The sequence below is a fragment of the Glycine soja genome, chromosome 3 (genome assembly GCF_004193775.1).
Source record: "Glycine soja cultivar W05 chromosome 3, ASM419377v2, whole genome shotgun sequence".
Lineage (NCBI taxonomy): Eukaryota > Viridiplantae > Streptophyta > Magnoliopsida > Fabales > Fabaceae > Glycine > Glycine soja.
The window spans coordinates 28524414-28552040 of record NC_041004.1 but is presented as its reverse complement, the minus strand read 5'-3'; the positions used below and the strand labels follow the sequence as shown (position 1 = coordinate 28552040).

Below are 27627 nucleotides of genomic sequence, written 5' to 3'. Positions count from 1 at the left end.
TACAAAAACATTTGGCAATTGTTTAAAAAACATGAACCATCCAAGAAAGTAGGATTATAAATCATAAGGTTCAAAATAAATATGTAGAATCGGTAAAAAGCACACAGTAAAATTAGCAGTCCAAATCCAAGTATCTTTCTGCCTTTAATAAAATTGATAGAACCTTGATATTATCATGAAAAACATAGCTATTATATATGATACTATGAACACTGACTTTAATTCTAATGATACAATATCCTTGAAAACATGAACCATGCTAAAAAATTTATATTGTATATAACTATTAAAATTTGAAAGCTGTCTGTGGCTAGTGTTCAAATAAAACACAAATAAGCACAAGTTAACATTGCAGCACATAGAAAAATTAAACAGTAAAATGAAATGAAAGTAGTTGTTAGTACCTGCTTGGCTGCTCTATTAGCTCTTGAGTCTTATCTTCATTTGTGTTTCTAAAATTGTTTACCTTTGTTGCTGTAGATCACTACAAATCATGAAAAAAAAACGAAGAAGTTGTAGTTAACGGTGGCGGGCAAAGGCATCCCCTTTTCTGATTTCAGATCAGTCGAAAAGCATAAATAGTAAACCAATATGGGATTTAGGATATAGAAGATGCAAATGAGGAGCGTAAGAGATTCTAAATCAGAAACAAATCAAAGAGAAAGATAAATGGAATTTTTTCAGAAAGCAAAATCGGAATCGGGGTCGGAAACAATAATCGGAAGGATCTTCGGTGAGAGATTGTTGGAATAAGAGAGAAAAAGATGGAAGAGAACAGAAGAAGGGAATGAATGGGTGAGGCCGTGAGTGAGAGAAAGAAGGAAGAGATTCAAAATTCTCGTGTAACTAATGCATTCCACAATCTGAAAAAAAAAATATAAAAGCTTGAAATTTTGAGCGGGAAAAAATTGATAAAAACGTAACACGTGTATCATAGAAATTTATATAGGTGTAATAGATAAAGGGTTATATATATTTTTATTTCTGTAATTTAATATTCTTTTTATTTTAGTTTTCATATTTTTTTTTAATTCTTATAAAATATTTTTTTTATTTTTATTTTTAAATTACTTTAGATAACATTTTAAAAAATAAAAAATATTTTTAAAAGTAACAAAAATATTATTTATAAAAAATTAAAATAAACATATTTTATAAAAATTAAAAACAAATATTAAAGGGATGAAAATAAAAAAAATATTAAATTATTAAGACATAAATATATTTAAATTTATAATAAATAATTTATCAACGTGTCATTTTTTAATTTTTAAGAGAATGTGAAAAATGGAAGTACTCAACAACTCAACATATGTAACTTTTTTCTTTCATGTCTCTCCGATCTGCACTCTTTCAAAATGAGCCAAACCGCCATTGCCAACTTCGAAAAGCCAATAGGCTGTTACTCTCCATCGGTTCAAGTACCTCTATTTATCTTTTCACTTTTTTCTGCTATTCAATTTAATTGCTTTTATTTCAATTTTCGTAACTAATTTCACTCGAATTCAGTGTTAGAAAGAAGCATTGTTCAACCCAAAAGGGTTGACGATGTAATAACTCATGGCTTCACATGAGTGAGAACGATCTATTTAATAAGAGAACCACTGTTTGATTTTTATCATGTGTAAAATTTCCTTGGCCAGCAGTAGTCGTGCATGGGATTAGTCTCTAAGCCAGCAGTAGGTTGGAGGGCATCTGTGATCTCATTTTTTTTTTTCTTGTTTTTTATTGTGTGCGTGTTCCCTCTCATTTTTTATGCTTCATTGCGAATTTACGTTTAGGTTTTGGCTCTAGTTGTCAGGTTTTGTTCTCTCGGAATGTGTTTATTGCGTGAATTGGTTGTGTTTCTCGTTGTTAATTATGGCAACTGGCTTATGCTGCATACAATTTTGCCCTAATGTGAGGGAAATAACAAATTTCTAGTTTTTTTTTTATTAAGGAATATTTGTGGCAGTGCTAGGAATTCAGAGAATGCGAGTTTTGTTTTGCCGAATGATGGAGTTTACTATAATGCGTTTTTTTTTTGTTTTTTTGTGATAATTAAGACTGCTAGAGAAGGTATTGAAAATGAATTACCAAAGGTTTTGTTCTGCATTTGTGGCTTGTGTAATATGTTTGTCTGGATTAGTTTATTTTGTGTTCTTAAAAGGTTATGATGAAAATGACGAGTGAACTTGACTGGGAACTGAGAAGCTACTTTTGTGTACAAATTAAGCAAAGCCTGATTTGACTTGGTACAGTTCTAGGATTGGATTTTTAAGTGTCTCCTTTTGTGTATGTATTTATATGTATGTGTATTCTGCTTTGTTGAAGTTTCTGTTTTGAAGTACTGTTGATATCTGCATTCATTGTCAGCTTAGAGTTTCATGCTGTAGAAGTTTCAGCTATTTGTTTGTTTTCTCCTGAAATGTAGGAGCTTATTGTTATTGATAATGTGCTCTCTGCCATGGTTGGCGTTGAGGGACATTACATCTTAATCAAAACAGTTTGTGGCAAGAGCAATGATATTACTTTCCTGGTTGACCCATCAATGGATTTGGCCCTGCAGGTGAGATTTTTCATAATGTTTGTGACTATATTTTGAGCTGCAATTATAAAACAGCACGACTTTAGATTATGGGCAATGTAATGGTGTTTTTTTTCATAAGCAATGAATTTTATTAATAGGGAACATGCTTGCTTTGAGTACAAGGGGTGCCCATTACATAATTTCTTATCTGCATAATGTATAACCACATTATGCATTCTAATTTTCATATATGCATCCTACATTCACGTTGAATGATAGACTGTATGTAACAGTGCCTGAGACATTTTTTATGCTGCAGGAGTTGGCAAAACGGATATTCCCTCTTTGCAAGAGCTTTCTGTTGATCAACCAGTTTGTGGAGTCAAGGTCTCAGTTCCAGAGTGGCCTGGTTAATCATGCCTTTTCTGCTGCACTGAGAGCACTTCTTCTCGTAGGTTTTCCTGAATAGTGAGTCAGTTGGTCTTACATTCTGCATGAAATGGTTGTTTGTTTCTTTAGATATACATATTCACTTTTGTAGCTGGAATCAGCCAATTGGGCATTTGGGCTATGTTTTGAATATTTCTTGTATTGTGGTGTCTATTTCTGTAAGGTCTGAGCATTTTCATCCGACATTTAGATTGAGGTGTCAATAGGACACGCTTAATCATTTATGTTTGAAATTCAACAAATGATTAAAGGAAAGGTTTCTCAATGCATGAGGCTCCCACTCCCACCTAGTGGGGTCTGGAAAGGGTAGATGTACTCGGCCTTATTCTTGCATGGGGCAAGGTTGCTTCCTAAATTTGAATCCATGACCTCCAGGTCACAAGGCAACAACTTTGCTGTTGAGATTCCACATCAACTAGATATATGATCAATGCAGTCCTTACCTTACAAGTTGGGTTTTTGTTTTTGAGTTAAGCCTTAAGCCCAAAATCTAAGATTATTGGAGCCTATCCTGGATCTGTTTTTGGGCAACCTGTATTTTTCTACACCCTAAATGTCAATTCCTAGGCATGAGGGGGTGTTGTTATTGAGCCACCTGCCTTTGTCCACGCTCCAGAGTGTGTGTTGAGATCCTGCATTGACTAGAGATATGACAAATTTAGTCCTTATAAGGCTTGGGTAGTCCTCACCCTATAAGCCGGTTTTGTGGGGTTGAGTTAGACCCTAAGCCAAATTGTAAGACTTACTGTTGCACCAAGGCCTGCCCTCCCAATGAAGGATCTCACAATAACCAAAATGAATGTCAGTTATGCTTGACCAAAGCAAAGTATTGGGGATGATTGTCTGTTCCTCATTACAAAACAAAAAATAGTAAGATGAAATTGATTAACAAGCAAAAGGGCAATGGTAAAAACTAAAAAATGGGGGTGGGTTGAGTAGACCAGTGACCAGATGGCAGTTAATGGTTATTGGCTACCATAAATTATTTTGTTTCGAAGCAGTCAAACTGGGCCATAAATTCTATTGTAAAACTGTTATTGTGTCTGATGGGCTAACTAGTCTTGCTTAAGGTAAACCTACAAGTAGTAATTTTTAGGTAGATTCTGTTGTATACCATGATGTTCTGTATTCTTTTGCCTTTTTTGTTGGAACTTCATGCCTTAGGTTTGTGATGATCATCTGACATAGAAATGACTAGAATGAACAAGCTAAACTGATTGTACTAGACAACAATTAGTAACATAAAGTAACATCATTGATGTTTGCCTCTGCAGCACTTCTGCACATATCATATTGCTTTGATAAAAAAAATCAAAATACACTATTTGAATATGAACCTACTTTTATCATCATGGGGTTATCTTTACCAGGATTACCAGGCTATGGTGGCACAGCTCGAACACCAATTTCGGCTAGGAAGACTTTCTCTTCAAGGATTGTGGTTCTATTGTCAGGTATGGATTTGTCTTGACTTTTGAGTTAAATGTAAATATTTGGCAATTGCTTTCTAATGGTGCTTTCAATGATATTTTTCAGCCCATGATGAGGTCTATGCAGGGATTATCCACTGTCATACAGAGGGCTTCAGTTAACAATATTTCTGGTTCTGCTGTTCTTAACTTACTGCAGAGCCAGGTATGAAATTCCCTTGCATTTGCTACCATTCTCTGTGTACATCAACACTTCCTTTTGTTTCATGAGTCTGTTCTTTAAGCACTTAACTCTCTCCACTGTGGGTTCTGTTGTATCTAGGCAAAGGCTATGGCTGGAGACAATGCTGTCAGGATGATGCTGGAGAAAATGGCACAATGTGCGAGTAGTGCTTACATGAGCATACTAGAAAGGTGTCTCCTTGCTCTTCATCCTTGACTAGCAAATATTTTCCTTCTTTAAAGATTACAAATGATAAGATTATATATATATATATATATATATATATATATATATATTATTGGTCAATAGGTTGTTTTCTTTAAATACACATGTGCACACACACACACACACATTCCCCTTTTCTTAATCAAATTAGTCTGGCACCAATCTTTCATGGAAACACGCCATCCATGGTTTCATCTTCTTTTAGTTTTTGGGTATGTTTGGATGTTAGAAGGGAATGGAAGATGTTTAAGGAAGAAAATGGAAGAGAATTGGGGTGGGTGGAGGTTAAGTAATTATTCTCTTTTCTGTTGTTTGAAATTTGGATGTTTAAAATCACCCAAAATGGCAGGAATATTTTTGGCATAGGAGTGGCAGATCATTTGAAAATCATTCATTTTCTTTCTCTTCTTTCATAGATAAAACCCTCATATCATACGAAAGGAACCCTCACTTATCTTCCCATTTCCTCCTTGTAGACTTACTCTTGATGCTTGCACAAAGCCTTGGCTATGTTCGATTGTCCAATCTAATTAACCTTGACCTGATCATTAAAATGTAGAAAAGCCATACACCTAGTCAAGTTAATGTTCAATTTTTGTGGTGACTATGGGGACATAATTTCCAAGCATCCTTTTCAAATGCTTTATTATGTATTACTTGTCTTGACTAATCATAGAGCTAGCTTGGTTACTTCTGATGTCCGAGGCATCAGAAAAAGATGTTAAAAATGAGTTAAATCTTGTTTTCCGACTTTTTTCAGTTTTATTGGTTTAATTGGTCAATTATCCTAAATTCCTAATTTTTATTATGAATGTGATGTAGACTTTCTTATGTTATGAATGCGATGTAGAGTTTTCTTTTTTCTATATTGGATGGTTGATAAATGAACATCAGTTGGCATGGATGTTCAAAGAAGGCCTTTTATGCGATAAAAAAAAATATTTAGCACTTTTGCAAAATAATTACCATTGTCTTGTGTGCTTGTTATTAAGCTTTATTTGACTCTGTTTAGCATTTCACTTTCTTGTTCATTTGGGAATTGAACAATACTGAAGATGGGTTTACGAAGGTGTAATAGATGATCCTTACGGTGAATTTTTCATCGCAGAGGATAAATCTCTTCAAAAGGTAGATCAAAATCTTTTATCATTTATAACAGCCCAAAATATCAAAACTTGTTTTTCATACGGTCTCAGTTTAAAATTCTCTATAGGAGAGTCTCACTCAAGATTATGAAGCTAAGTATTGGCGACAACGTTACAGCCTCAAAGATGGAATTCCTAGTTTCCTTGCAAATATTGCGGGGACAATTTTGACGACAGGAAAATATCTAAATGTCATGAGAGAATGCGGACATAATGTCCAGGTTTGTCACTGTTATGTTTGTACTTTGCATGTACTATATAAAATAAATATTTGTTTTTTTCAACCCTTAACATTGTATGTTGCTTATTAAACATTTTATTGTTGTAAAAGTGATTTCTTCACTAAATGTAATTACTTGTTACTTTAGGTCCCTCCATCAGAAAATTCAAAACTAATGAGTTTTGGCTCAAATCATCATTATCTTGAATGTATTAAGGCTGCTTATAACTTTGCAAGCGGTGAACTCTTGAATCTCATTAAGGATAAGGTGAGTTTGAATATAAATAAGGTGATAAGTTTCTCAGCTTATATTCTAATACTTTTGCAATAGTTATTGTTAAAAAATCCTAGTTCTGATGGTAAATTTTGTTTTTGTTTAGTATGATCTAACGGGAAGGCTGCGTTCTATAAAACACTACCTTCTTCTTGATCAGGTATGATCATGATCATTTTTGTTAATTTTGGAGACACCCATTAGCTATGCTGGAAAAACAAAAGTGACATTAGTGTTTTTTTAATTTTATTTTCAGTTGATATATTTTCACTAATAATTACAAAAATGACATTTTTTCACTTATTTTCATTCGCAAATTCTTGAAAATATAAAATAAAGAGACAATTTTGTAATTATTAACATGAAATATCAATTGAAAATGAAAAAAAGCAAATCAAATGCACCCTAAGCATAACTGGGTTATTTGTATTTTCAATGCAGTTTTGGATAGAACAGAACGATAAACATAGTTCTAAATGCTGATGTAATGTTTGTTGCTTGTACTTTAGTTTTCTAAACAAATTATACGAGCTGAATCTTTTCTAATAGCAATAGAATTTTGCATCCTTGCTTTATGATCATGATTCATGAGATTAATCATGAAATTCAGTAATTAGATGGATTTAAACTTTTGATGGGGATGCAATTATGATTTGCTAATTTTTGTTGGCTAGAAGAAAATAGAGAGGGCTATAAGATGGAAAAGGAGGACTTAGGAAACTAGGAACAAAATAGCTGGGATAATTAAGAATCAAGCATAATTTTTTTGGCTCTTGACAGTACCTAAGGTTATCAAGTTGAATATCATATTCTTGGGGCTTTATGGAACCGTTGAAGATGGCATTATGATTATGTTAATGATAATTACTATAGGCACTGTCATTTATAGAGGTTTCTTGCAACTAACAAGTCAATTGAAAGGAAGGAAAAATACAGTGGAAAAGCATTCAGAAGCATTAATACTTGTCTATTTTGGAAATCTTTCCAATTAAAGTTACAATGATTCCCACTAATCATAACTCATAAGATCATTTCTTGCATGAGCACATGATAGGCCAAGTTCTGACTTAGGAAGTTACAATTTTTGTATTAGGAACTTATTGCACAATTATTTTATATTAAATTGGAATTAGGCAGTTATATGTTATGATGTAACATTTGTGTAATTAAAATGGAAACAGGAGACCTTTTCTCAAATTAAACTCCCCTTTATGTATCTGTATTCTATGTAAGATATTGTGTGCTGGAAAAAAGATTTTACAAAATAGAAGTCTTTGTTTTGAACTTTCTGAGTTTTGGGTGTTTGATGATTTATTCATTGGAAGAAAATGTTCTGCTGATTTGACAAAGGCAATGTAATTGTATGAGTAAACCCTCAAATTAGTCCTAAGATTGTATCAGTTAATCACTTTAGTCCCTTTTTAAAATTTACTCCCTAATTTTGTAAAAAGGCACTCTCCTTAGTCCTTAGGCCTTTTCTATCTCATTTTTCACTGACATTAAGGACTACAATGAATGACTACAAAGTCAGGGACTAAATGAGAATCTTTAAAAGTCAGGGACTAAAGTGATTGACTCCAAAGACTAATTTAGGGGCTTATCCATAATTGTACAGATGCATATCAAAGACTGGTTTTCTTCTTCCTTGCGGAAATCAATTCCCAATGATAATGTACTCTTCAGAAACACCCTTTTTCTTGGCTTATACTCATTGTATTATAACATAATATTCATTATCACACAGGGTGATTTCTTAGTACATTTTATGGATATTGCACGAGATGAACTGGCTAAAAAGCCTGATGAAGTCTCAGTTGAGAAGCTGCAGGTATAGTAATGAAATATCCTTCAGTTTACCATAAAAATTTTATTCTCCTAGTAAATTTAAACTGGCAATTGTCTATTTTAATTTTGAAAGGGACCTAGATTCTAAGTATGTGCTTTTCCTTTTCTCTTTTCTTGTTTTTCCTCTCTGTTGTTTAGTCTCTTCTAGACCTTGCATTGCGTACTACAGCAGCTGCAGCAGATCCTTTTCATGAAGGCTTAACCTGTGTTGTGGCAAGTAACTAATTCAGCTTGTAAGAAACTCTTTCAGAGCTGTAAACTTCAGTATATTCACACGAGGCAAACATTTCACTTTCAGGAAAGATCTTCTCTGCTTAGAAGGTTGGGCACATTTAATGATCTTGAGGTTACTCTGAGAAATTCTGGTGACAATGATCTGGAGGAGCCTGTTAGCATCACTGGTCTTGAAACATTTTCACTAAGTTACAAGGTCTTTTCTTCTCTATAAGTTTCTCAGAGTCTTCCTTGTGTTTGCATCATTAATGCTTCTATTTTTGGTTCTGGTTTCAGGTTCACTGGCCACTGTCTATAGTGTTATCAAGCAAAGCCCTTATAAAGTACCAATTACTTTTTCGATTTCTTTTCCACTGCAAACATGTTGACCGTCAGTTATGTGGAGCATGGCAAGTACATCAAGTATGGCTACGAGTGCTGTTACTTTAGTTTACTTGGTCTGTTGTGTTCATCTTCTTTCATATCATTTTGGTACTATATTGTAGGGAGTTCGTGCTCTCAATACACATGGAACTGCTATCTCCAGATCATCTCTTCTTTGCAGGAGCATGCTTAAATTTATTAATAGCCTTTTGCACTATCTGACATTTGAGGCAAGCTTTATTTTTCTTTGACGTTTAGAGTTGGGTACAAGTGTGTAGCCTTTTCTTCTTTTCATACATTTGGTGTCCAAACTGTGACTAATTGAGCAATTAGGTGGATTTTTGGTATATGACTATTTTCCTTATTTTTTAGGTTATTGAACCCAATTGGCATCTGATGTATAACAAACTTCAGTCAGCAAAAAGCATAGATGAGGTAAGTTATTGTGGTCTTACATTTTCAAAACTGATGCATACCACATGTTATGTACATAATATTTTTTTTACAAGTCTAAGATTTTGTTAAAATGAAGTACATACTTTTGCCCATGTACAAAGATAGTAAAGACCAAATTGAGGTATGGGCTTTTAGTTCCACATTGGAAGTATGGGATTTTGGTGTAGAGTTCATAAGACTTTGGGCTCTTCAATTACAATACCTTTTTGTGGCGTGTTTCTCTCAAGGTGGTCATCAATTGGTGTTAGAGTTTTCACTTTTCACCATATCACTTAGCTGTAAATGAGTGGCCCGAGTGTTGATGCTGGCATTGCAGTGTTCACCTAGGAGGCAGGCTAGTGCATACTGCATAGTCATCCCTGTGTGGGCACTAGGGCTGTGGAGTGTGGTGGAATGTTAGCATCCAATTGCAAAGCATGTGGGACTTGAGTTCCTCATTGGAATTATGGGATTCTGGTGCAGAGTTTATAAGGCCTTGAGCTCTCCAACTACAGTTGCTAACTTTTGTGATGTAGTTCTTCCAAGGTTCCTGTCTGATGCAAAGTTATTAGTATTACTACACAGTTAGAGATTACATGCTATGTATATAAAAATAATGTGTATGTCTGTCTTTTTTCTGTGTGGGTTTTATTTTTCAGCTGGGTGGGGTGGTGGATGCTTGATAAAGTCTGACATTTTCTGTCTGAAACAGGTTATACAACATCATGATTTTTTCCTTGATAAATGTTTGAGAGAGTGTTTACTTCTTTTACCTGAGCTGCTGAAGGTTAGTTTCTGTTTGTTGTTTGTTATTATATAATTTTCTGTTTTTCACTCTAATAGTTATGCAATTACAGTCTTATTGTATTACCTATTTCAAACTTGAAAACTAATGTCGCATGATAAAGGGAGTTTGGCATATGCATCAGTTGGTGACTGAAAAAGATTTTCAGCTCATTGTCTGGATCAGGCTATGAAACCTTAATCTCTTGGTTCTCAAATTAAAGACACTTTACACAAGAACCAAGATTATGAAACGCAAGATAATTCTAATTTGTGATAAAAACTAAATGAGAGGGTTTTTATGTATATGATAGTAATCTTGCTACACTATAATTTTTAAATTCCATATACTACTACAAGCATGTCTGGGAGTGTAGATGGCAAATGATGGACGTGTATTAACATGAAACTTTCAGGTTTGCTATTTACCTTGTGATACATGTGGACTTTGATAAATTTAATCAGAAATATGTTCTCTTGATTATTTGTTTTACATGATAAGGTGACTCGTCATTTTATGGTCAAAAGGAAGTACAGGCTGATATGTGCTATTTGTTAATTGGAAAGGTTTGTGATTTTCATGATTGGTTTTTCTCAAATGCAGAAGGTGGAGAGGCTTAAATCCATGTGCCTACAATATGCAGCAGCAACTCAATGGCTTATTTCATCTTCTATTGAATTACATAATCCAGTTGAACCTATTGATGATTCAAAAGGCTTGAATAAAGCCAAATGGAAATCAGGTCAGGTCCTGAAGTCAACCACCAGAAATGTGGCAGTCACCGATTCTGTCCTGTAAGTCCAAAATCAATACATTTGCCAAAAGTAATAATTTTATTTTATACTAATCATTTCTTGTCATGTGAAAATTCTGACCAAAATAAATAATTGCAGAAAATTTGAGAAAGAGTTTAATACTGAGCTTCAGAGTCTTGGATCAATCTTGAGTAGTAACTCCCAGGCAGAGCCATATCTGTCTCATCTTGCACAATGGCTTCTTGGTGTTAAAAATGTAAAGAATGGTTTATGATGGGTTTTAACTTGGATTTAAGCAATTATGCACAAGGAAGTGTGATTTTCAAGTATAGGTGTTATTGACATTCTCACAAGGTTGTGTGTGTACCTATGTTTGGGAATTGAGAATAATTTTATTTTGTTTCCAAGTGTTTTCTGATACGTTTTTGCTAAAATTTGCTTAGCAATTCATGATTTTGCCTACGAAGGCAACAATTATTTGGGTCCTGTGGTTTTCTGCTTGGTAGATAAGATCTTACTAGGAATCATTAGTTCTCATTGAACTATTCCAATTGTTGATAACTTTTGCTTCAGCCTGTGTTGTAAAGGACACATTACTTAATTTAGTTTAGTCTTTGTAAACATTATTGGTTTTTCTTTTTTTACTGAATAAACATTATTCGTTTTTATGTTAGTCCTAATGCTTGAGGGCGAGCCCTGGTGCAGCGGTAAAGTTGTGCCTTGGTGACTTGTTGGTCATGGGTTCGAATCCGGAAACAGCCTCTTTGCATATGCAAGGGTAAGGCTGCGTACAACATCCCTCCCCCATACCTTCGCATAGCGAAGAGCCTCTGGACAATGGGGTACGAATAAATAAAAAAAAATGTTAGTCCTAATGCTTCTTTTTTTTAATTGTAGTCCTTGACTTTTTGGTTATTTCAGCTTTTAATGACGACTAAGTATCAGTAAGGATTAATGTTAAAAAAAATATTATAAGGACTATTTTTAAAAAACGGGTTTTCACAACATAAAGTATGTTGGGTGAGTAAAACAATGAGTATAATTTGTTGCGTACCAGTTAAGTATTTTCATTAGACTATTACATTACAATTACTGTTAGACAAATAAATGCACATTATACATATAATTTCTTAAACTTTTAATAAATAATTATGATTAAATATATTTTTAGTCTCTTAAATGAGAGTCATTTTTTTAGTTTTTCAAATTTGAAGTTTTTTATTTAAGTTCTTGAAATTTACAAAATATTTTTTTAGTCCTTTTGCAAAGTGAGTCAAATAATAAATAAAATATTCATATTTTTTGGCATTTTTTACCGTAAGAATTTATTTTTTTTATTTTTATCTTAAAGTATATATTTTGATGGTTTTAAACTATTAAATTAAGTCAATAAAACAAAAATTAAAGCAAATTTTAAAGCTATTGTGTTTTTAAATTTTTTACTTATTTGATTAAGATAGTTTTTAACCTCTAAAACCATGCTTTAAAATTCAAAATTAACCTCTTAAAGCATACTTTAAAATAGAAAATAGAAAATCAAATTCAGATGATGAAAAGTTACAAATTATGAATCTCTTATTTTATTTTTGACTCATAGTGTGGAGGACGGAAAAAAATATTTTATAGATTTTAATGACTAAAAAAATAATTTTAAATTTAGAGGATTAAAAAAATTCAAATTTAAATTATTTGACTCAATTAGATTTTACCTTTCAATTTAAAATGTGTAATTTTAATTTCACTAGTTTTTTCTTCAAATTAATTAAAAGTAAATTTTGTCCTTTCTATAACTATTCTAATTGATGCCTTCAATTATTATTTTATGCGTAGATATTTAGATGTTTATAATGGATTTGAGATATAAAGTAATTACAAAAAATTTAAAATGAGAATTTACAGCAAACTTCGTAAATTTGAAAGATTGTATAAAAATGTGGTGTGATATTAGAACTTTAAGTGAAAAAAAATAACTTTTAGTGAAATTTGATTAGTTTTTCCGTTAAAATATTTTTTTGACAAGTCCGAAAATATGAAAAAAATGTAGAGAATGCTAATCTATAGACGAATACGTATAAGTAAGCAATTTACCTTTTTAAATAACTTATTTTGTTAACAGAAAGATGAAAGAGTTTTACTCTATTAATAAAATAGACTTAAATATATTTTGTATCCTTGATATATATTTGAATTTTGCGTTTGATCCCTGATAAATTTTTTCTTCGCATCTATTTTCTAATATTTAAAATTTTTTATTTTAGATCCATATCGTTAATTAAATGATGTCGTGTTAAATATTTGATAACGTAATTTGTGATGGCTCAAAAACCATTAGTATTTATTTCAAAACATATCTCATTTCTGTTTAAAAGAAATAGATCTCAATTTTTTTTAAGAGAAGGTCCTCACCTTCTCCCTCCTCTTCTGCGACCACCTCCTTCTTCGTGCCACCACCTTCATCCACTCTTGTGTCCTTTGCATTTTCGTTGGCGCCGATCCATGGTGGGCTCCCACTCCACCACCATCATGGGCTTTCACCACCGTAGTAATCTTCTGGCACCGTGATGTTGAAAGTGGAGACATCGAGTGGAACAGTGTGTCAGTGAACATCTTCGAGTGGAGCATTTCGACGAGCTTGAGCTAGTTGGCTTCGATGAGGAGGTTGAGGGCAACATTGTTGAAGCGCATGTCGAATTTGACAGCAAAGTCGCACTCCATGAGGAGGAAGAAAGGGTTGATTTTGGTGTGGAGGTGGTGGGAGGTGGCATAGGTTTCGAGGAGGATGAGTGGTAGGAGGTGGGAGCTGGTGTGGCTGAGTTGGCAAAGGAGCTCGTGGAAGACGGAGGGGTGGGTCGAGTAGTTGGGTTGGGTGAAGGAGCAGTTGGGTTGGCGATAGAGAAGGTCGAGGAGTTGGGAGGGGGATAAGTCGAGGGGGAAGGGGTGATGGGTGGTGTAACACCTCATTTTTCGTAAAATAAATTAAAAAAAATATTTTATTTAAAAATAAATAGAATTTTAGAAAAATAATAAGATTTTTTGTAATTAAATAAATAAGGAGAAATAATTTTATTAATTAAAATAATGATTTTAAGGTAATTAAAATAAATATGTTCTTAGAAAATAAAAAGAATATTTTATTTATTCATTTGATAGGAAGTAAAATAGGGTTTCTTTTTATAAAATAATATAAAAAATAGAGTAAATAATAGACTGAATATCCAGCTATAAATAGAAACATATTATGTCACTTTTTACATTTATAATACATCTCTCAAATTCTTTTTTTTTCTTCTCCTTGTCCAAAACTCCCTCTTTTTCCCGCATATACTCATATTTGTCTAAGTAAAACTATGATCCGGAACACGTTAACTGTTGGATCATCGTGAAATTTTAACACCTGGTTTAGAACGCATTTTCTCACATAACCACCATTGGGATTTAAAAAATAATACGTGTGGTGAGAGAAATGTTTTTCGCACGAAATTCTCTTTTTCCTTATACACCTAAACTTGTCCGAGTAAAACTATAATACTAGACTTCTTAACCGTTGGATCATCGTGAAATTTGAACACCAAGTTTGAGACTCACTTTCACACATCCCTACTGTTGGGATTTAAGGAATAGTGCTTTTAGGGAGAGAAATGTCCCTCACAAGAAGACAATAAAATGGAGGCTTCAATCTCTTCTCATTCTCTCTAATGCTTGAAAACCCTAACGGAGCAACCAAAGGAAAAAATTGAGGAATCTTAGAGAACTGCTAGAGATGTCACTATCACTCCTATACTACACACATGAACCCGCTTAGAGGTAAGGGATGAGTTTATCACAATTGGGGTTATAATGAACATGTGTAGGGATCCTTAGAGAATCAAATTGTAATTTATTTTGGGATGTTTATTGTATTTTGATTCTTCCTTTACAATTATAATTACGAGATTTTTGTGTTTGATAGGACCATTGATGTTCTGATGCAAATTAATTGATAAAATTGAGTGTTCTTGGTGTTTTCATATTTTTGACTTATGATTTTTGATTCATTTGATTTTGATATGATTATGTGAAATTTTTTAAGGAGTTTAATCATATGAACATAACATATTAATATTATTATTGTGTGACATGTATATAATGGATGAGACGTGATAACGTGTTGTCTTGAAATTATGGAAGTGCGATGAACTCTATGTAGTGACAAGTTGAGTGTGTGTTAAATTGTGAGATCACACATGCGTATTGAGATGTTGTGTGCATTGAGTTGTGAGTTATGAATCATACAATCACATGATTGTAAAACCTTTTAAGGACAACGAGTTAATACGCGATGGGTATTGTGATGGGATCCACTATGGGAGTATGATGGGTTTAATCACTTTGAGGCATGACGAGTTAAAATTATTTTGAAAATAATTGAGGAATCGTGTATTTTGTACAGTTCATAGATAGAGTCTGTGTGCTAAAATGTTTCCTAGGTTGGACCTAAATTAGGAGGGAGAGGCTCTCAAGGACTCTTCGGAGTCTAGGCCTTGGGGGTAAATACACTCGATTTGAGTGCTCCTTTAAGCATGTGTCAATTTCACATGATTGGAGCATTCTCACAAAACAGTGTGACCCTGATTGATCTCCCTATGATTTTACCTAGTGAAGGTGACTTGACTTACCAGTGTGTGGTCGTCTTATCATGTGCTCCTGGTCGCCCGACGAGGTTTTTTACCGACATGATACCACATTGCATATAAGATCGAGTCTTAGTATATTTGTTGCATAACGCTTGTGTATTGATCGATATTGATTGATTGAGTGATATTATGTTTTGATCCTTGAGTACGTAAATGATGTGAAAATGTGAGACGTGTGATGTTGAGATATGATGTCACGTGATAAGTGTCACATGATAAGTAGTGGAATGGCGTGAGTTATGTTTAAGTAAGTTGTATTTCATTTATATGATATGTATATCTATGTTATTTCATTTATCTCTATTAATTAGGAATGTGATAACTGACTCCATGTATGTTGTTTGTGTTGGATCCTATGATGATCTCAAAATTTGTGTTCATGGGAGTAGATGGTTAGGTGGATGACTATGGAGAATCTCATGTTAGAGGATGCTGAAACACAATGCTTTGATAGGATGTGACATTGTGACATGGGTTTTTGTATTATTTGCATAATGTTTTGAGCATGTTACTTTATGTTATTTCATTGCTTAACTTGTTTCCTTTTGTAAAAAAAAATTGGATGACCTTGTTTTGGTCTAGAGATGTTTTCATACCCTTATTTGATAAATTTTTAATTTGATGATTAACGCGAATGTGAACCTTTTACCCACGTAAACTCCTTTATGTTTATTGAATAAAATCATTTTAATTAATTATGCATTTTCATGTATGATATTATATAAATATGTATGTCAGGATAGAAGATGTCATAAGTGACAGAAGTGGAAGATGAGAGCGTGCGAAGGAGGAGATTCTCAATGTTTGATTTATTTATTTTTCATTTTAATTGATTTTGAAACAAATACGGATGATTTTTTGAGATATCACAATTCACATTATCAAATATTTAACAAACAGGTCATTACTTAACAAACAACAATGATCTAAAACAAAACTTTTCAAAAAATAGGAAGGAAAAATTTATCAAAGATTAAAAACATATTTAAGCTATAATAATATCTATTTAAAACTTTCATTGCATTTAGAATACTATTTTTCTGAACATGCTTTAGAAATAATGCATAATAATTCATAAAAAAATAAAAGTATGCTTAACTCGTTTCTGGTTAATACTGAATGTTCAGTAGCGTTTTTTTTTCTTCTTTCAAAGTGGATATGGAAAAAAGCACTCCTCATAACTGAGGTTCCAAACTTGCAAAAAATAAAAACCTCACTATTTACATAGCTGCTTGAACAAAATTTGCTTTGAAACCATTAAATTACCTAGTGTCATACATTGATCTTTTGATCAACTAAAAAGAGTGGTTCAAATATATGTATATATTAAAAAGAAAAAAACGGTTTCACTCGAGGCATATATTTACATGTTCCCATTCTCATCTATTGATGAATCAGAGGCAGAGTCATCTAGTGTTGAATTTGATGTAGTCTCCAATTGACTCCCACTCTCATTATCTGAAGTTCCCACTGTCCTTTCTTCACGAGGGTGTTTTAGGCACCAAGACATTATACTAGCCGTTAGTGTAAGGATCATTTTTTGATTCACCTGAAATTGTGTAACAGCATTGTCAATTTGTCATAAAGTAAGCTTGGCAAATAAAAAGAATTTAATTGGAATACATTAACAATGTAAAATCTTTTTTCACTCTCGTCAAAATCACAGCTTGTCGTACAATTAAAAGAGTAATTTGATAGGACAGTGTAAAGATTTCTAAACTATCAATCAATTAGAAATCATTCAAAATGTATGTTTTAAAGTAACTATTATAAGCATTAACAATTTTACTATACATGATAATCTGTGATTGGATAATAATATAAAAGAGCCTTACATGCATTTGAATTGAATCTATTACAAAATATTGACTTTATAATAATTACTATAATCTAAGGATGATTTCTAATTAGTTGACATAGTTAGAAACAAACAACATGGGTTAATGAATGCTATTTGACTTTTTTTTAAAGAAATTCCCCAAAAGCTGTATAAAGCTGAAAGTTGAAACCACAACTGAATGTTTCAGAAGTTTAGTTAATAATAGTAATAGTAATAATTTTGGTGCATATCAAAGAAAAGCGCAAGCAACATTAGTAGTGATTCCAAATTACCTCAGTGATGTCTTCAGGAAGCAGGAATATAGAACATCCAAGCTTTCTTGCAATACTGATAATGTAGGTGGCATTCATTTTTTTCTCTTGGTCTACATGAAGCATGTAATACAGAAGTTATAAGTGAGGATTTTCAATTACATACAAGTCCACACATCAGTTATGTAATTGAAAGTGAAAGACACAATCTTGTAGTTCATTCCGTGTGGCAGCCAAGAGATAACTTCAGCTTAGCTAAAGACAATTTCCTGATTTATATATTACATTAATAAATTTTGTCAAGAACATATGATATATAGCAGAAAACCAAAACAGACAGATTATTTTATCTGCCAATCAAACTTTTCAAAACTGGGTGTATGCTACTCAATTACAATAATGGTAAATGATGATTCACTTATATTAAATTATATTATACAGTGGTTTAATCATGAAAGAGTAAAGAGAAAGCATAACATACCGGTTACTCCTTTGGTTACAAGACCCCAATTCACAGCTCTAGGCTGCACTGAACTAAGAAGCTCAAGGAAAAATATTCCATCGGATAAACTTTTATCCTGAAATTTGAAATTGTAATACTTAATTAAGTAATGAACTTATTTTGTAATCATTTAAACCAGAACACATGGCACACATACAAGTCAAAAATGAAAAATGCAACATCAATACATAGAATATTTACAAGAAAAGAAATATACTGGTTAAACAAAATTATTCTAAATACTTGGCAAGGCTATCGTGTGATTTCAATATTAAACAAGCCAATTAATCCAAGCGATTAGATTATAGTACGCTGAAGGCTAAAAATGCTGTTTCAAGAAAATTCAGATTCTGTAAAAGAAATAACGTTATCTAAGACAGTATTTCAATGTATGTTCACTACAAAATACAGATAAAATCATATGCTTAAGCAATTTTTGTTTGTTGCAATATGCTACAAAAATTGTGTTTGGCAATTTTACCAATCCTGCTATTCTCAAGATATTTTTTGTGCTAATTTGGAATGCTCCTCCACAAATCAAGCATCAAATTCAAAATTTCACATTCAGCATCAACATAATTCCATTGTAGTATTCACAATAGAATACTACAATGTCGCGTGATCCAGTAGCTGAGTGAGAAAAGAGTAGGTTGTTGTTGTATGGATCACTAAATACATTTTTCAACCTTACCAAATGCCAATTAAAATAGACATTATTAACAAAGAAAATGTGGCCAAAAATCTAAATTAATAAACAGATGCTTGAGTGAATGGACTGTACAATTTCAATACCTTAAAACTGTCCATGCGGCTTTGGCTTCCAGAGCTGCTAACCTTGCTGTTGGCCCACTCTAAAATATCAGCATCATTTATTTCCTTCCCTCGAGAATGAAATCTCAAGTTCTTGAGAAGTTGTAGGATATTGTATCGCATCAATTGCCACAGATAAGCTAAAAAATAATCAAATAGTATTTGATTTAGACTCTTTATGTGGGATCATTGAATTTAATGGAGTATGCTCAATAGATAAATTGATTTACTACAACTAGGTAACAGCACATAATTTGGAGGTCAACCTACCTAGTATTAATTTTTTATTTCCCTGCACAATGTCATTTCCAGCAACATTTACCAGCGAAAATTTAATCTGTTTCCCTATTTTCACAACTTGGTTGCAGTTCTCTACTTTTCTGAATGGCATCTTAATTGGAGGTTTGTTAGCAATCTTCCAATTGACAATCCCTGGTGACACCTTGTCAAGAGTCTCAAGAAGAACCCACCTGTAAAGAAGCAACATCATCACAACTCAATGGAGAATCAAAAGACAACAAAGCCTTATCCCACTAGGTCAGGTCAGCTACATAGAGCACACAACATCATTAAGTTCATTTAAAGACCAAAAAAGATAAAAAAGAAAAAAGGAAGCTATCTTGAATCACTGTGTTTTCTATATGCCAGAATAATTTCAACATAGCAAATGAAATTTAAAGGAATTACATTAGTTAACTAAAATATGAAATGTAATGTGAATAAAAATAAAAAATTTCAATTAACTATAGTTTACTAGTAGTTTTTTTTTTGGTGCTAGTTTCCTAGTAGTTTCAATTCTATACAAAAATGCTTTTGACAAAACCAGTTCAAGCATAATATAAAATGTAAACAAGAGAACTAGTAAAAATGTGAGATATTCACCCATTTCGGAGATCCTCAAAGACATTGTTGATATATGTTGAATTTCCAAGGCTATTCATCCATAGGCGAAATGCTCTTTCTTCTCTAGAGTCTTGGGTGTCATCTGGAAATGTCTCAAGGAGAGACATTTGTTGTTTTGTCTGGGCTGAAAGTCCATTCCTACAAGAGGGAAATTGAGTTAGCTTCCATATATATCTTAAAAACCAAAAGAAAAGTTGGGTGTATTCAAACTTATCAGACCTTAACCACAATTTAGCTAAGGTTTGATATTTTACTAAAGACTATTTTTTTTGTTAAGTACAGCATATTAGCCAAATAGACAAGTCAATAACAAATAACCACTGATAAAAAAAAATAGTTAATGAAAGCCTGGAATTATGTTCCATTTTTTATTTTGGATTTATCTATCCACATCCAAAAAATGAAATGTTCTAAATGTTTAGATGGTGGTTATTCTCACCTGTGCTGGAAAATATGTGCAACAAAGGCAAGATTAAGATTTGGTGATCCTTCCACTATGTCTCTTGCAGTTAAGTATCGCTTGCAACCCATCTTATCAGCATGTTCAAGAACTAACTTTGCTCTTTCAAAGGGATTTTTAACTGCCAATGTGGAGGGATTGGTGTATTCAGGTGCCAGAACATTTAGAAGGTGTGCATAAGCCTCAGCATCCTGCAGGGTCAGAACCATAGAAGTGCAATAAGCAGCTATTTACAAGAAATGCATTGAGAAGCTTAGGTTAAAATTAATACCTATACTGACTAAACTTGTAAATTTCCTGTACTTCCTATGACTTAAGAGTTATCTATTTTTCAACTTGAAAATGAAGAAAAAAAAATTGGATAACAAAATAAAGATTCCTAAACCTGACAATAGATGGATACAGTATAAGTGGACTACAACTAAGGCAAGTTTTACCTACAATGTCAGGGTTTGAGTCTAGGAGTCGCCAATCTAGTAAGGCTTTATCTAACGGTTATGTCTGTGGGGATACTGAGCAAAGAATAAGTAACAAATATTCCTACAAAAAATGAGTTTTTTTTTTTTATAATCCTAGTGTCTATATCCAAACAGAGGTATTGGCACAAGTGTTCAAGCCGTATAGAGGTGTTGGCTCAAGTGTGTAAGCTGACAATTATTTTTTAATTGGACAAATAATGAGGAGTACTCGACATGTGTCGAATAGATATTAGGAAAGTGTTGGAGTCAAAAACAATCAAACATTACAACACTTCAAACAAGAGAGTGTCTTCACTTCATGGATCAAATGATCAAATTATTATTCCAGAGGAAGTGAACAAAACACAAGTTTTGCATTAGGATTTGAGATAGTACTGAATGAACAGTGTTTCTAATTGTCCATAGCAAAAAATAGAATATAAATACATTTACTTTTCACCAAATTACGAAAAACTCAGTTACCTTCACATCAGAGGAGAAGTTAGTGACAATCTTCTTGTACCCTGCTTTCTTCAAATGGAAATTCATCCACCTTAACAAGATTTTTTCTGGGGGTAGATTCATCAACTCTTCCATATCCTGTTAATTTAAAAAAAAATAAATGAAGACAACATATACAATAATTAATGGAAATATGAAGAGATGACGAAAGAAAATATTTACCTTACTATCATCAAGCAACTCAAGCAGCTGAGGAGTTTTCTTCAAATCGAGGTCCGCCAATAATTGTATCTAATTTATCACCACCATTAGGAATGTCAAAAGCAGGCACCACAAATTGCAACATGCATTATGCAGTAGTTACCATTAATTCCATTAACCCAAAAATTATATTAAATAGCAACTTTCCAGATTTATTTGTTGGATCTGACAAATGTTTTTACAAATCTAAACCAAAAGGCCATAAACTTGTGTATAATTAATGATTGTTTACCTTAATAATCTGAGAAATCACCCCAAGCACCAGATGACGCTGAAATGAGAACAAAAACATATTAGATACCACTTCATGTGAAATTGACTACCATGATCAAATACTAATGCACAAAAATGACTAGGTAAAAAAAATCTCAAGAGATATCTTGATCAACTCACTTAAACTTCGTAAATATCACAGATAAATCTTGACCCCCTTTTTTCACATGCATCATGTTTTTCACTTGGCAAACATCTCAAACACAATTGTTCATAAACCAGTTCAACATAGTTTAGGCACATGTGTGACTTAACCTAACTTTTAAGATCTTTAACCATTAGGCACATAGGTCTCTTAACATAACTTTTAAGCTTTTTGGTTCAAGAAAACTTCATACTTGAATCTACAGTTGGTCTGTATCTATTTTAAAGCGAACTTAGATTATGCTAGTAAAGCTGATGTACAGCAAACAAGATTAAATTTAATAATGCAGAAACTTCCTGAGTCTAATATAACAGAATACTATTAGTAATTGCCATCATAATATCCTATTTCATGTGTAGCATTTTCAAAAGAATAGAGAAAGGCAGTGACTGTAAAAAAATGTATCATGTTATAAATATACTTTACCAGTATTTGGAATCATTTAAAAAAGGGGGTAACTTGATTGAGAATTACTTTGATCCAGAAATAATCAAATTTGACCAGATTTCTTTGTAGTATACACAACTAAAATTAAAAAAAAAAAAAAAAAAAATTCTTATAACTTTCTGAACAAAGGATTTGATTTTAAAATAAAAAAATTCCTATTTCATAACTTAACAAAGGATTTCATTTATAAATTAAATTTAATCTTAAATTTTGTTGTTCTGCAGTGTACACGCCCACAATAATTCTGCTTTTATGGGTGGAAACTTGAATGCCTACAAGCATACCCTTCCTTCAATGAAGTCCTGGGTGCCAATGTTGACTACTGTACATCCAATTGCTTTAGCAGAGTTGAGGCAAAGTGTGTGATTTTCATTCCTTTCCCATGGATTGAGTATTTTTTTTGTATTGATCGCCCGTTCGTCAATGGTCCCCGGAACTGCCACATTGATAAGCTTGCTGCAACAACATGTAACTATTTTTAAAACAAAATTTCCAAGAGCAGTGGATATAGTAAACCAAGTGAAATGAACAGTACCAAAGAAGAACACCATCTTTTGCAATTTCAAAGAGCTCATTGGTTGAAGGGTCAATAGGAAGATATTTCTTGAGGAACTCATCTTGTGCTAGATAGTGATTTATATGTGCTACATATGACGCTTTCTCAGATTCACTTATTGTGTGAAGCAATGTGGTTGTAGCTGCCTTGAGGAATGCCAACGAGTTCTTTGGACTACTTCCGGTTCTAGAATTCACAAATGTTTGGAGTTTCAAATAGACCTGCCATCATTATGTCACAATTACAAGTAATCCTTGGATCAAAATTTGACTTGACCACAATAACTGATTGTTCAGTATGCGTCTACTATTTTTCTACTCTATACGTGATGAACCAGTTCCAAACTATATCCCTTATGCTGTTTGGTTACTGATTCAATTAATACTACACAATATATGGTTATACATTAAATACATTTACATAAGATGCAGGCATGCAGCCAGTATAATTAGAAAATTCAATGCAAATTTCAGCAAAATGAAGGATGAAAATGTACTTTTGAATTGAGGGAGAAAAAAAGGAGATTAAAAAAAAGTCAAAACATAGGAAGCATATCCTTTAAATGCTGTTTGGATTAGATTTTTATCAACAACAAAGGGTAAAATTGCACGGTTTGACACAATTCTACCAAAAGAAGATTTTTTTTTTTCATTCTGGCAAAGTGTTTGGGTTGGCAAACAAACTTGCTAAAAGTGAAGGATTCAAACAAGGACAATCAAAACCATATATACTTTTTCAAAGTATTCCCCTCTCTTAATTTTTTTTATTTTATTCTTTTTCAATGTACTTCAAAATAAAGAAAACTCTTCTAAATCAATAAGCCGTTCTTTGATTATTATCGGGGCTCTAAAGCAACAGAAACATCAGTTTCAAAATACTAATTGTATTCCTTTCTTACATATTCTTCTCCCACATTTGAATGATATTGAATAGATTTAAGATTGCCAAAAAGAAAACAGTAAGGGGGATCAGACAAAAATGAAAAGGAAAAAGGTGATGCATAATATAGATATAGAATTTCAAAAAACCCAAAAGATCCACTACCATCAGAAGGATGATACGTTAACAGATGATTAGCAAATCAAGATTACAAAACAAAACTCGCCTTGAGAAACAATTCAAAATCAACCTCCTCTTCAGTGTTCTGATACAAATCCTTCACACAAGAAGCTCTCTCTTCCTCACTCAGGTTCTCTCCCACCACCTTCACCCTTGACATCTTGGAAGCCAAATCCGCAATCACAAGCCTCCCACTTTCCCTTCTCATGCTCATGAACTACACAAACACAAACACATACCAATCACACACTGATCATAACTTGACCCAGAAGCCCAATCAACAAAACAACATAAAAAAAATCCAATTTTTCAAAACATGAGATTCTAACATTTTCTAGCACATCCATCAATGGGATTGCAATTTGCAACCAAGATCAAATTCTTAAAAAACAGTTTGCAACCGTGATTTTGGCCACGACATCAAGGCTTTTGTGGTCTTCACAATCACATCGGTCGTATTTGTCTACAATTTCCCACAATATCAAAAACCATGACAAAGCTGCAACCGCGAACGCGACCCCAATTTAAAACCTTAACCAAGAGGAACTTACATGGGACTTTAAGCTACGAAGCTCCACTTGTGTGAACTGATTCTGAAGCCATGGATCGGAAACAAGAATCCCCCAATGACCAGACATGTCTTCAGCTTTTTCTGTTTCAACTACAAAATGAATCAATATGGGAAATGAAGAATAACTGAATGAGAAGAAGAGAGAAATATTACTAGAGAAGTGTATGTAATGCGATGTCAATGTATTTAATGTAACTATGTAATGCAATAATGTACCTATTTAACTAACACTTGCGTCTTCTTTTTTTTTTCTCTCTATCTCAATGTTTCTCTCTAACTTTAGTCTTAAAAAGGCTTCTTGAAGTATGGTGGTAGGAATGAAGAAAGGTGTGTGTGTGAAGTGAGAGAGTTGCCAATGCCAACACTATGGGACAGTTCAGAGCTGTCAGAGTTCAAAGTTGTTCTTTGAGAGAGAAAATTAGAGAAAATTCAAATTATTATTACAATAATGTCCTATGTTTGAACTTCCTAACATTTGGGGTGGGACCCTACTTGTTGCCCGTTAAAAAGACATTTTCAAATTTTCACTTCCAAGTTTAAACTTTGGTATGACTTACCAATACATAGCTGAATTGATACGAGAAAAAATTATCAGATTTCTTAAATAATGACTTAAGTTTGAGTTTTATAGGTAAAAAAAATATTATTATTAGAGAAAATTTAATTAAAATAATCAGGTAAATTTTTTAATAAAAATTAATTATTAATAAAATTAATAAATACTTTATATCGTTGTCATGGAAAAAAAATAAGATACTATATTATCATTCTCTTTTGTCCGGTTACATCTGGGTAAGTTGTTGTATTAATCTCAACTGTTCCAAGTGTCTTTTTTTAAGCGAAGTTACCGAACCTTGGAAGTTGGACATGTTGCTTTTTATGTTTAATTTCATATTTAATGATATGGACCATATGGTTGATACTTCCCACTAAATTTTGGACAACTAAACTTTAGTTTTTGGATTTATATTTGACTCTCATTAAAGTTTTTTTTTTATAGACTCATCGAAGTTTAGTTATAACAAAATTAGTGTGTGATTAATTAATTTCTTTTAAAATTACAATTTTAAGAGTTTTAAAATGAAAAAAATTATTTTTTTTATAAAAAACAAAGCTATATACAAATGTTAATTTTGGACACAGATGGTAGTTTTTGGGTTTAATTTTTTTTAAGTGGGTTTAAAAACTTCGTACCCCATTGCCCAGAGGCTCTTCGCTATGCGAAGGTATGGGAGAGGGATGTTGTACGCAGCCTTACCCTTGCATATACAAAGAGGCTGTTTCCGGATTCTTTTTTAAGTGGGTTTAAATATGATTTTTTTTTCTTTTGAAGTTTTGTAGTAAGGAAAGTAATGTATATTGACATGTAATCATGTTTTTAAGTATGTAGTCAATAATTTAATATATAGGTTTGTATGTATAAAATAAATCATATGCTGAAAAAATTAATTATTTAAATAAATTTCAGTATTTTGGAGGATTAGTTTTTAGTTCCAGCTAAAGAATATTTGGAGTTGAAAAACGAAAATAGTGTGTTTGAATTAATCTATTTTAAAAAATATAATTTTATAAGTTTTAAAATAAAAATAGTAATTAGAAAAGCAAAGCTATATATACAGTCAGATAATTCAAGCACCATATTACTTTTGTAGTTCATCGTAATTCGAGCACCATATTGAATTATTTTTATAATTATTTGTCATTTATCTTTCTTATCATGATGCCTTAAATTTATATTTATGCCAAAAGTTTAACTATTTTTCTTAAATGCATTAAATAAAATGAGGGTAAGAAATGAACTTAAAGTTTAATAAAAGCTGAGTTAAAACTATCTTTATTGTTTGAAAAACTTTCCATTTCATGACATAATAGTAGCACTTATTATTGTGAGTTGTTTTTAATAACTCTAGTGTTGCGTTTTTGTTTTATTTGAGTTTTATAATTAGGTTACTGAATTTTTAAATTGCTTTCGTCCTTAACCATATTTCTATTAAGTTCTGTTAAAGATAATACCTAACTAATTAATATTTTAAAACAATTTGGATACCTATTAAACAATTAAATTAATGACTTGATCATTCATTTATATCAAAATTTTCAATGAGATAAATGAAATTCATAACGAAAATATGTTTAAGGAAGATGATTTAAAAGTTAAAAGACCTAATTACAAACTTTTAAAATACAAAGACTTATTAAAAAAATTCTGAAATAGTTCAGAAACTTACAAATTAATTCAATCTTTAAATAATTGATACATAGTATCCTTTAGAATTTAATTAGATTTGAGATTTTATCAATAGAGCTAAAAATATATTTATAAATAACACAGTGATAGTATGAAGGTCTTTTACACTACTACACTAAATACATGTAACGTTGTCATTTGTATAACGGTTATTGACACTACTAGAAAGACGGAAATTTCGGACGAAATGAATTTTGTCTGAATTTTCAAAGACATTTCAGACAGATTTAATTTGAGACAGACTTTCCAATTTAGACATATTTTGTATCAAATTCATATCTATTCCGCTTGAAACTTTTGTGTCAATTTTACAATATGAATTTTTTTAATGAAATTTATATTTCTGAAATTTGTTTGAACCTAGAATTTGTCGGAAATTTGTCTGAAATTTAAACCCGTCCGAATCCATCTAAAACTTTGTTAGAATACATTATTGTTTTAAGAATTTTTATTTATTATATTATATACTTATATAACATATATAGAAAAATATATCTAAAAATCTAAATATATAATTAATATAAATATAAAATAAATTAATATGTGAACTACAATTTATAAATATAATATATTTACATTATGCTATTCTTTTTTATTTAATATGCATTATAATTTATATATATATATATATATATATATATATATAAAGAGAGAGAGAGAGAGAGATAATTTGTTACTAATAAGAATCATAATATTTTTTATTGAATTTTATCTTGAAAAAAAAATATTTTAGGAATATTTAGGATTTTTTTAAAAATTAAAATCTGAATAAATTTTTATTGATAAATTAAATTAATTTTTTATTTTTTTCAGAAG

The 27627-nt window shown here is 31.9% G+C and overlaps 2 protein-coding genes across 8 annotated transcripts; one reads left to right on the top strand and one right to left on the bottom strand.

The window, feature by feature from the left end:
* The first annotated feature begins 1289 nt into the window (after window positions 1-1289).
* LOC114406373 (gamma-tubulin complex component 2-like) lies at window positions 1290-11515 on the top strand. 4 transcript variants are annotated; one of them, XM_028369064.1, is made up of 19 exons: window positions 1290-1421; window positions 2414-2548; window positions 2829-2960; window positions 4330-4413; window positions 4496-4594; window positions 4712-4803; window positions 5893-5965; window positions 6051-6203; window positions 6351-6470; window positions 6583-6636; window positions 8221-8304; window positions 8460-8534; window positions 8620-8751; window positions 8832-8957; window positions 9041-9148; window positions 9291-9353; window positions 10066-10140; window positions 10741-10931; window positions 11031-11515. In XM_028369064.1, the coding sequence occupies exons 1-19, from the start codon at window positions 1359-1361 to the stop codon at window positions 11164-11166; spliced, it is 1995 nt and encodes a 664-aa protein (XP_028224865.1). In that variant the 5' UTR covers window positions 1290-1358; the 3' UTR covers window positions 11167-11515. The 4 variants fall into 4 exon arrangements, with proteins under 4 accessions (XP_028224865.1, XP_028224866.1, XP_028224867.1 ...); XM_028369065.1 differs by lacking the exon at window positions 1290-1421 and adding an exon at window positions 1479-1679; XM_028369066.1 differs by lacking the exon at window positions 1290-1421 and adding an exon at window positions 1479-1683.
* A 5232-nt stretch (window positions 11516-16747) lies between these two features.
* On the bottom strand, window positions 16748-24938 carry LOC114406372 (fimbrin-2-like). 4 transcript variants are annotated; one of them, XM_028369060.1, is made up of 15 exons: window positions 24780-24938; window positions 24544-24653; window positions 24039-24209; window positions 22913-23154; window positions 22662-22833; window positions 21745-21783; window positions 21474-21542; window positions 21273-21389; window positions 20311-20522; window positions 19851-20009; window positions 19239-19438; window positions 18951-19108; window positions 18138-18234; window positions 17678-17769; window positions 16929-17114 (listed from the first exon to the last, which is right to left on the bottom strand). In XM_028369060.1, exons 2-15 carry the CDS (start codon window positions 24628-24630, stop codon window positions 16929-16931), a joined length of 2001 nt encoding a protein of 666 aa, XP_028224861.1. In that variant the 5' UTR covers window positions 24631-24653; window positions 24780-24938. The 4 variants fall into 4 exon arrangements, with proteins under 4 accessions (XP_028224864.1, XP_028224861.1, XP_028224862.1 ...); XM_028369061.1 differs by having other exon boundaries at window positions 24544-24644; XM_028369062.1 differs by lacking the exon at window positions 24780-24938 and adding an exon at window positions 24717-24738 and having other exon boundaries at window positions 24544-24644.
* Between the last annotated feature and the right edge of the window lie 2689 nt (window positions 24939-27627).

What these genes read in the sequence shown, in the direction of transcription:
- LOC114406373 (XM_028369064.1), top strand. Translation starts at nt 1,359, where the DNA reads ATGAGCCAAACCGCCATTGCCAACTTCGAAAAGCCAATAGGCTGTTAC. An exon ending in GTTACTCTCCATCGGTTCAA is followed by an intron (nt 1,422 to 2,413) that starts GTACCTCTATTT and finishes CCTGAAATGTAG; the next exon opens with GAGCTTATTGTTATTGATAA. An exon ending in AGGATAAATCTCTTCAAAAG is followed by an intron (nt 5,966 to 6,050) that starts GTAGATCAAAAT and finishes AATTCTCTATAG; the next exon opens with GAGAGTCTCACTCAAGATTA.
- LOC114406372 (XM_028369060.1), bottom strand. Translation starts at nt 24,630, where the DNA reads ATGTCTGGTCATTGGGGGATTCTTGTTTCCGATCCATGGCTTCAGAAT. An exon ending in TTTGAGGATCTCCGAAATGG is followed by an intron (nt 19,439 to 19,850) that starts GTGAATATCTCA and finishes GCTTCTTTACAG; the next exon opens with GTGGGTTCTTCTTGAGACTC. An exon ending in TTCCTGAAGACATCACTGAG is followed by an intron (nt 17,115 to 17,677) that starts GTAATTTGGAAT and finishes ACACAATTTCAG; the next exon opens with GTGAATCAAAAAATGATCCT.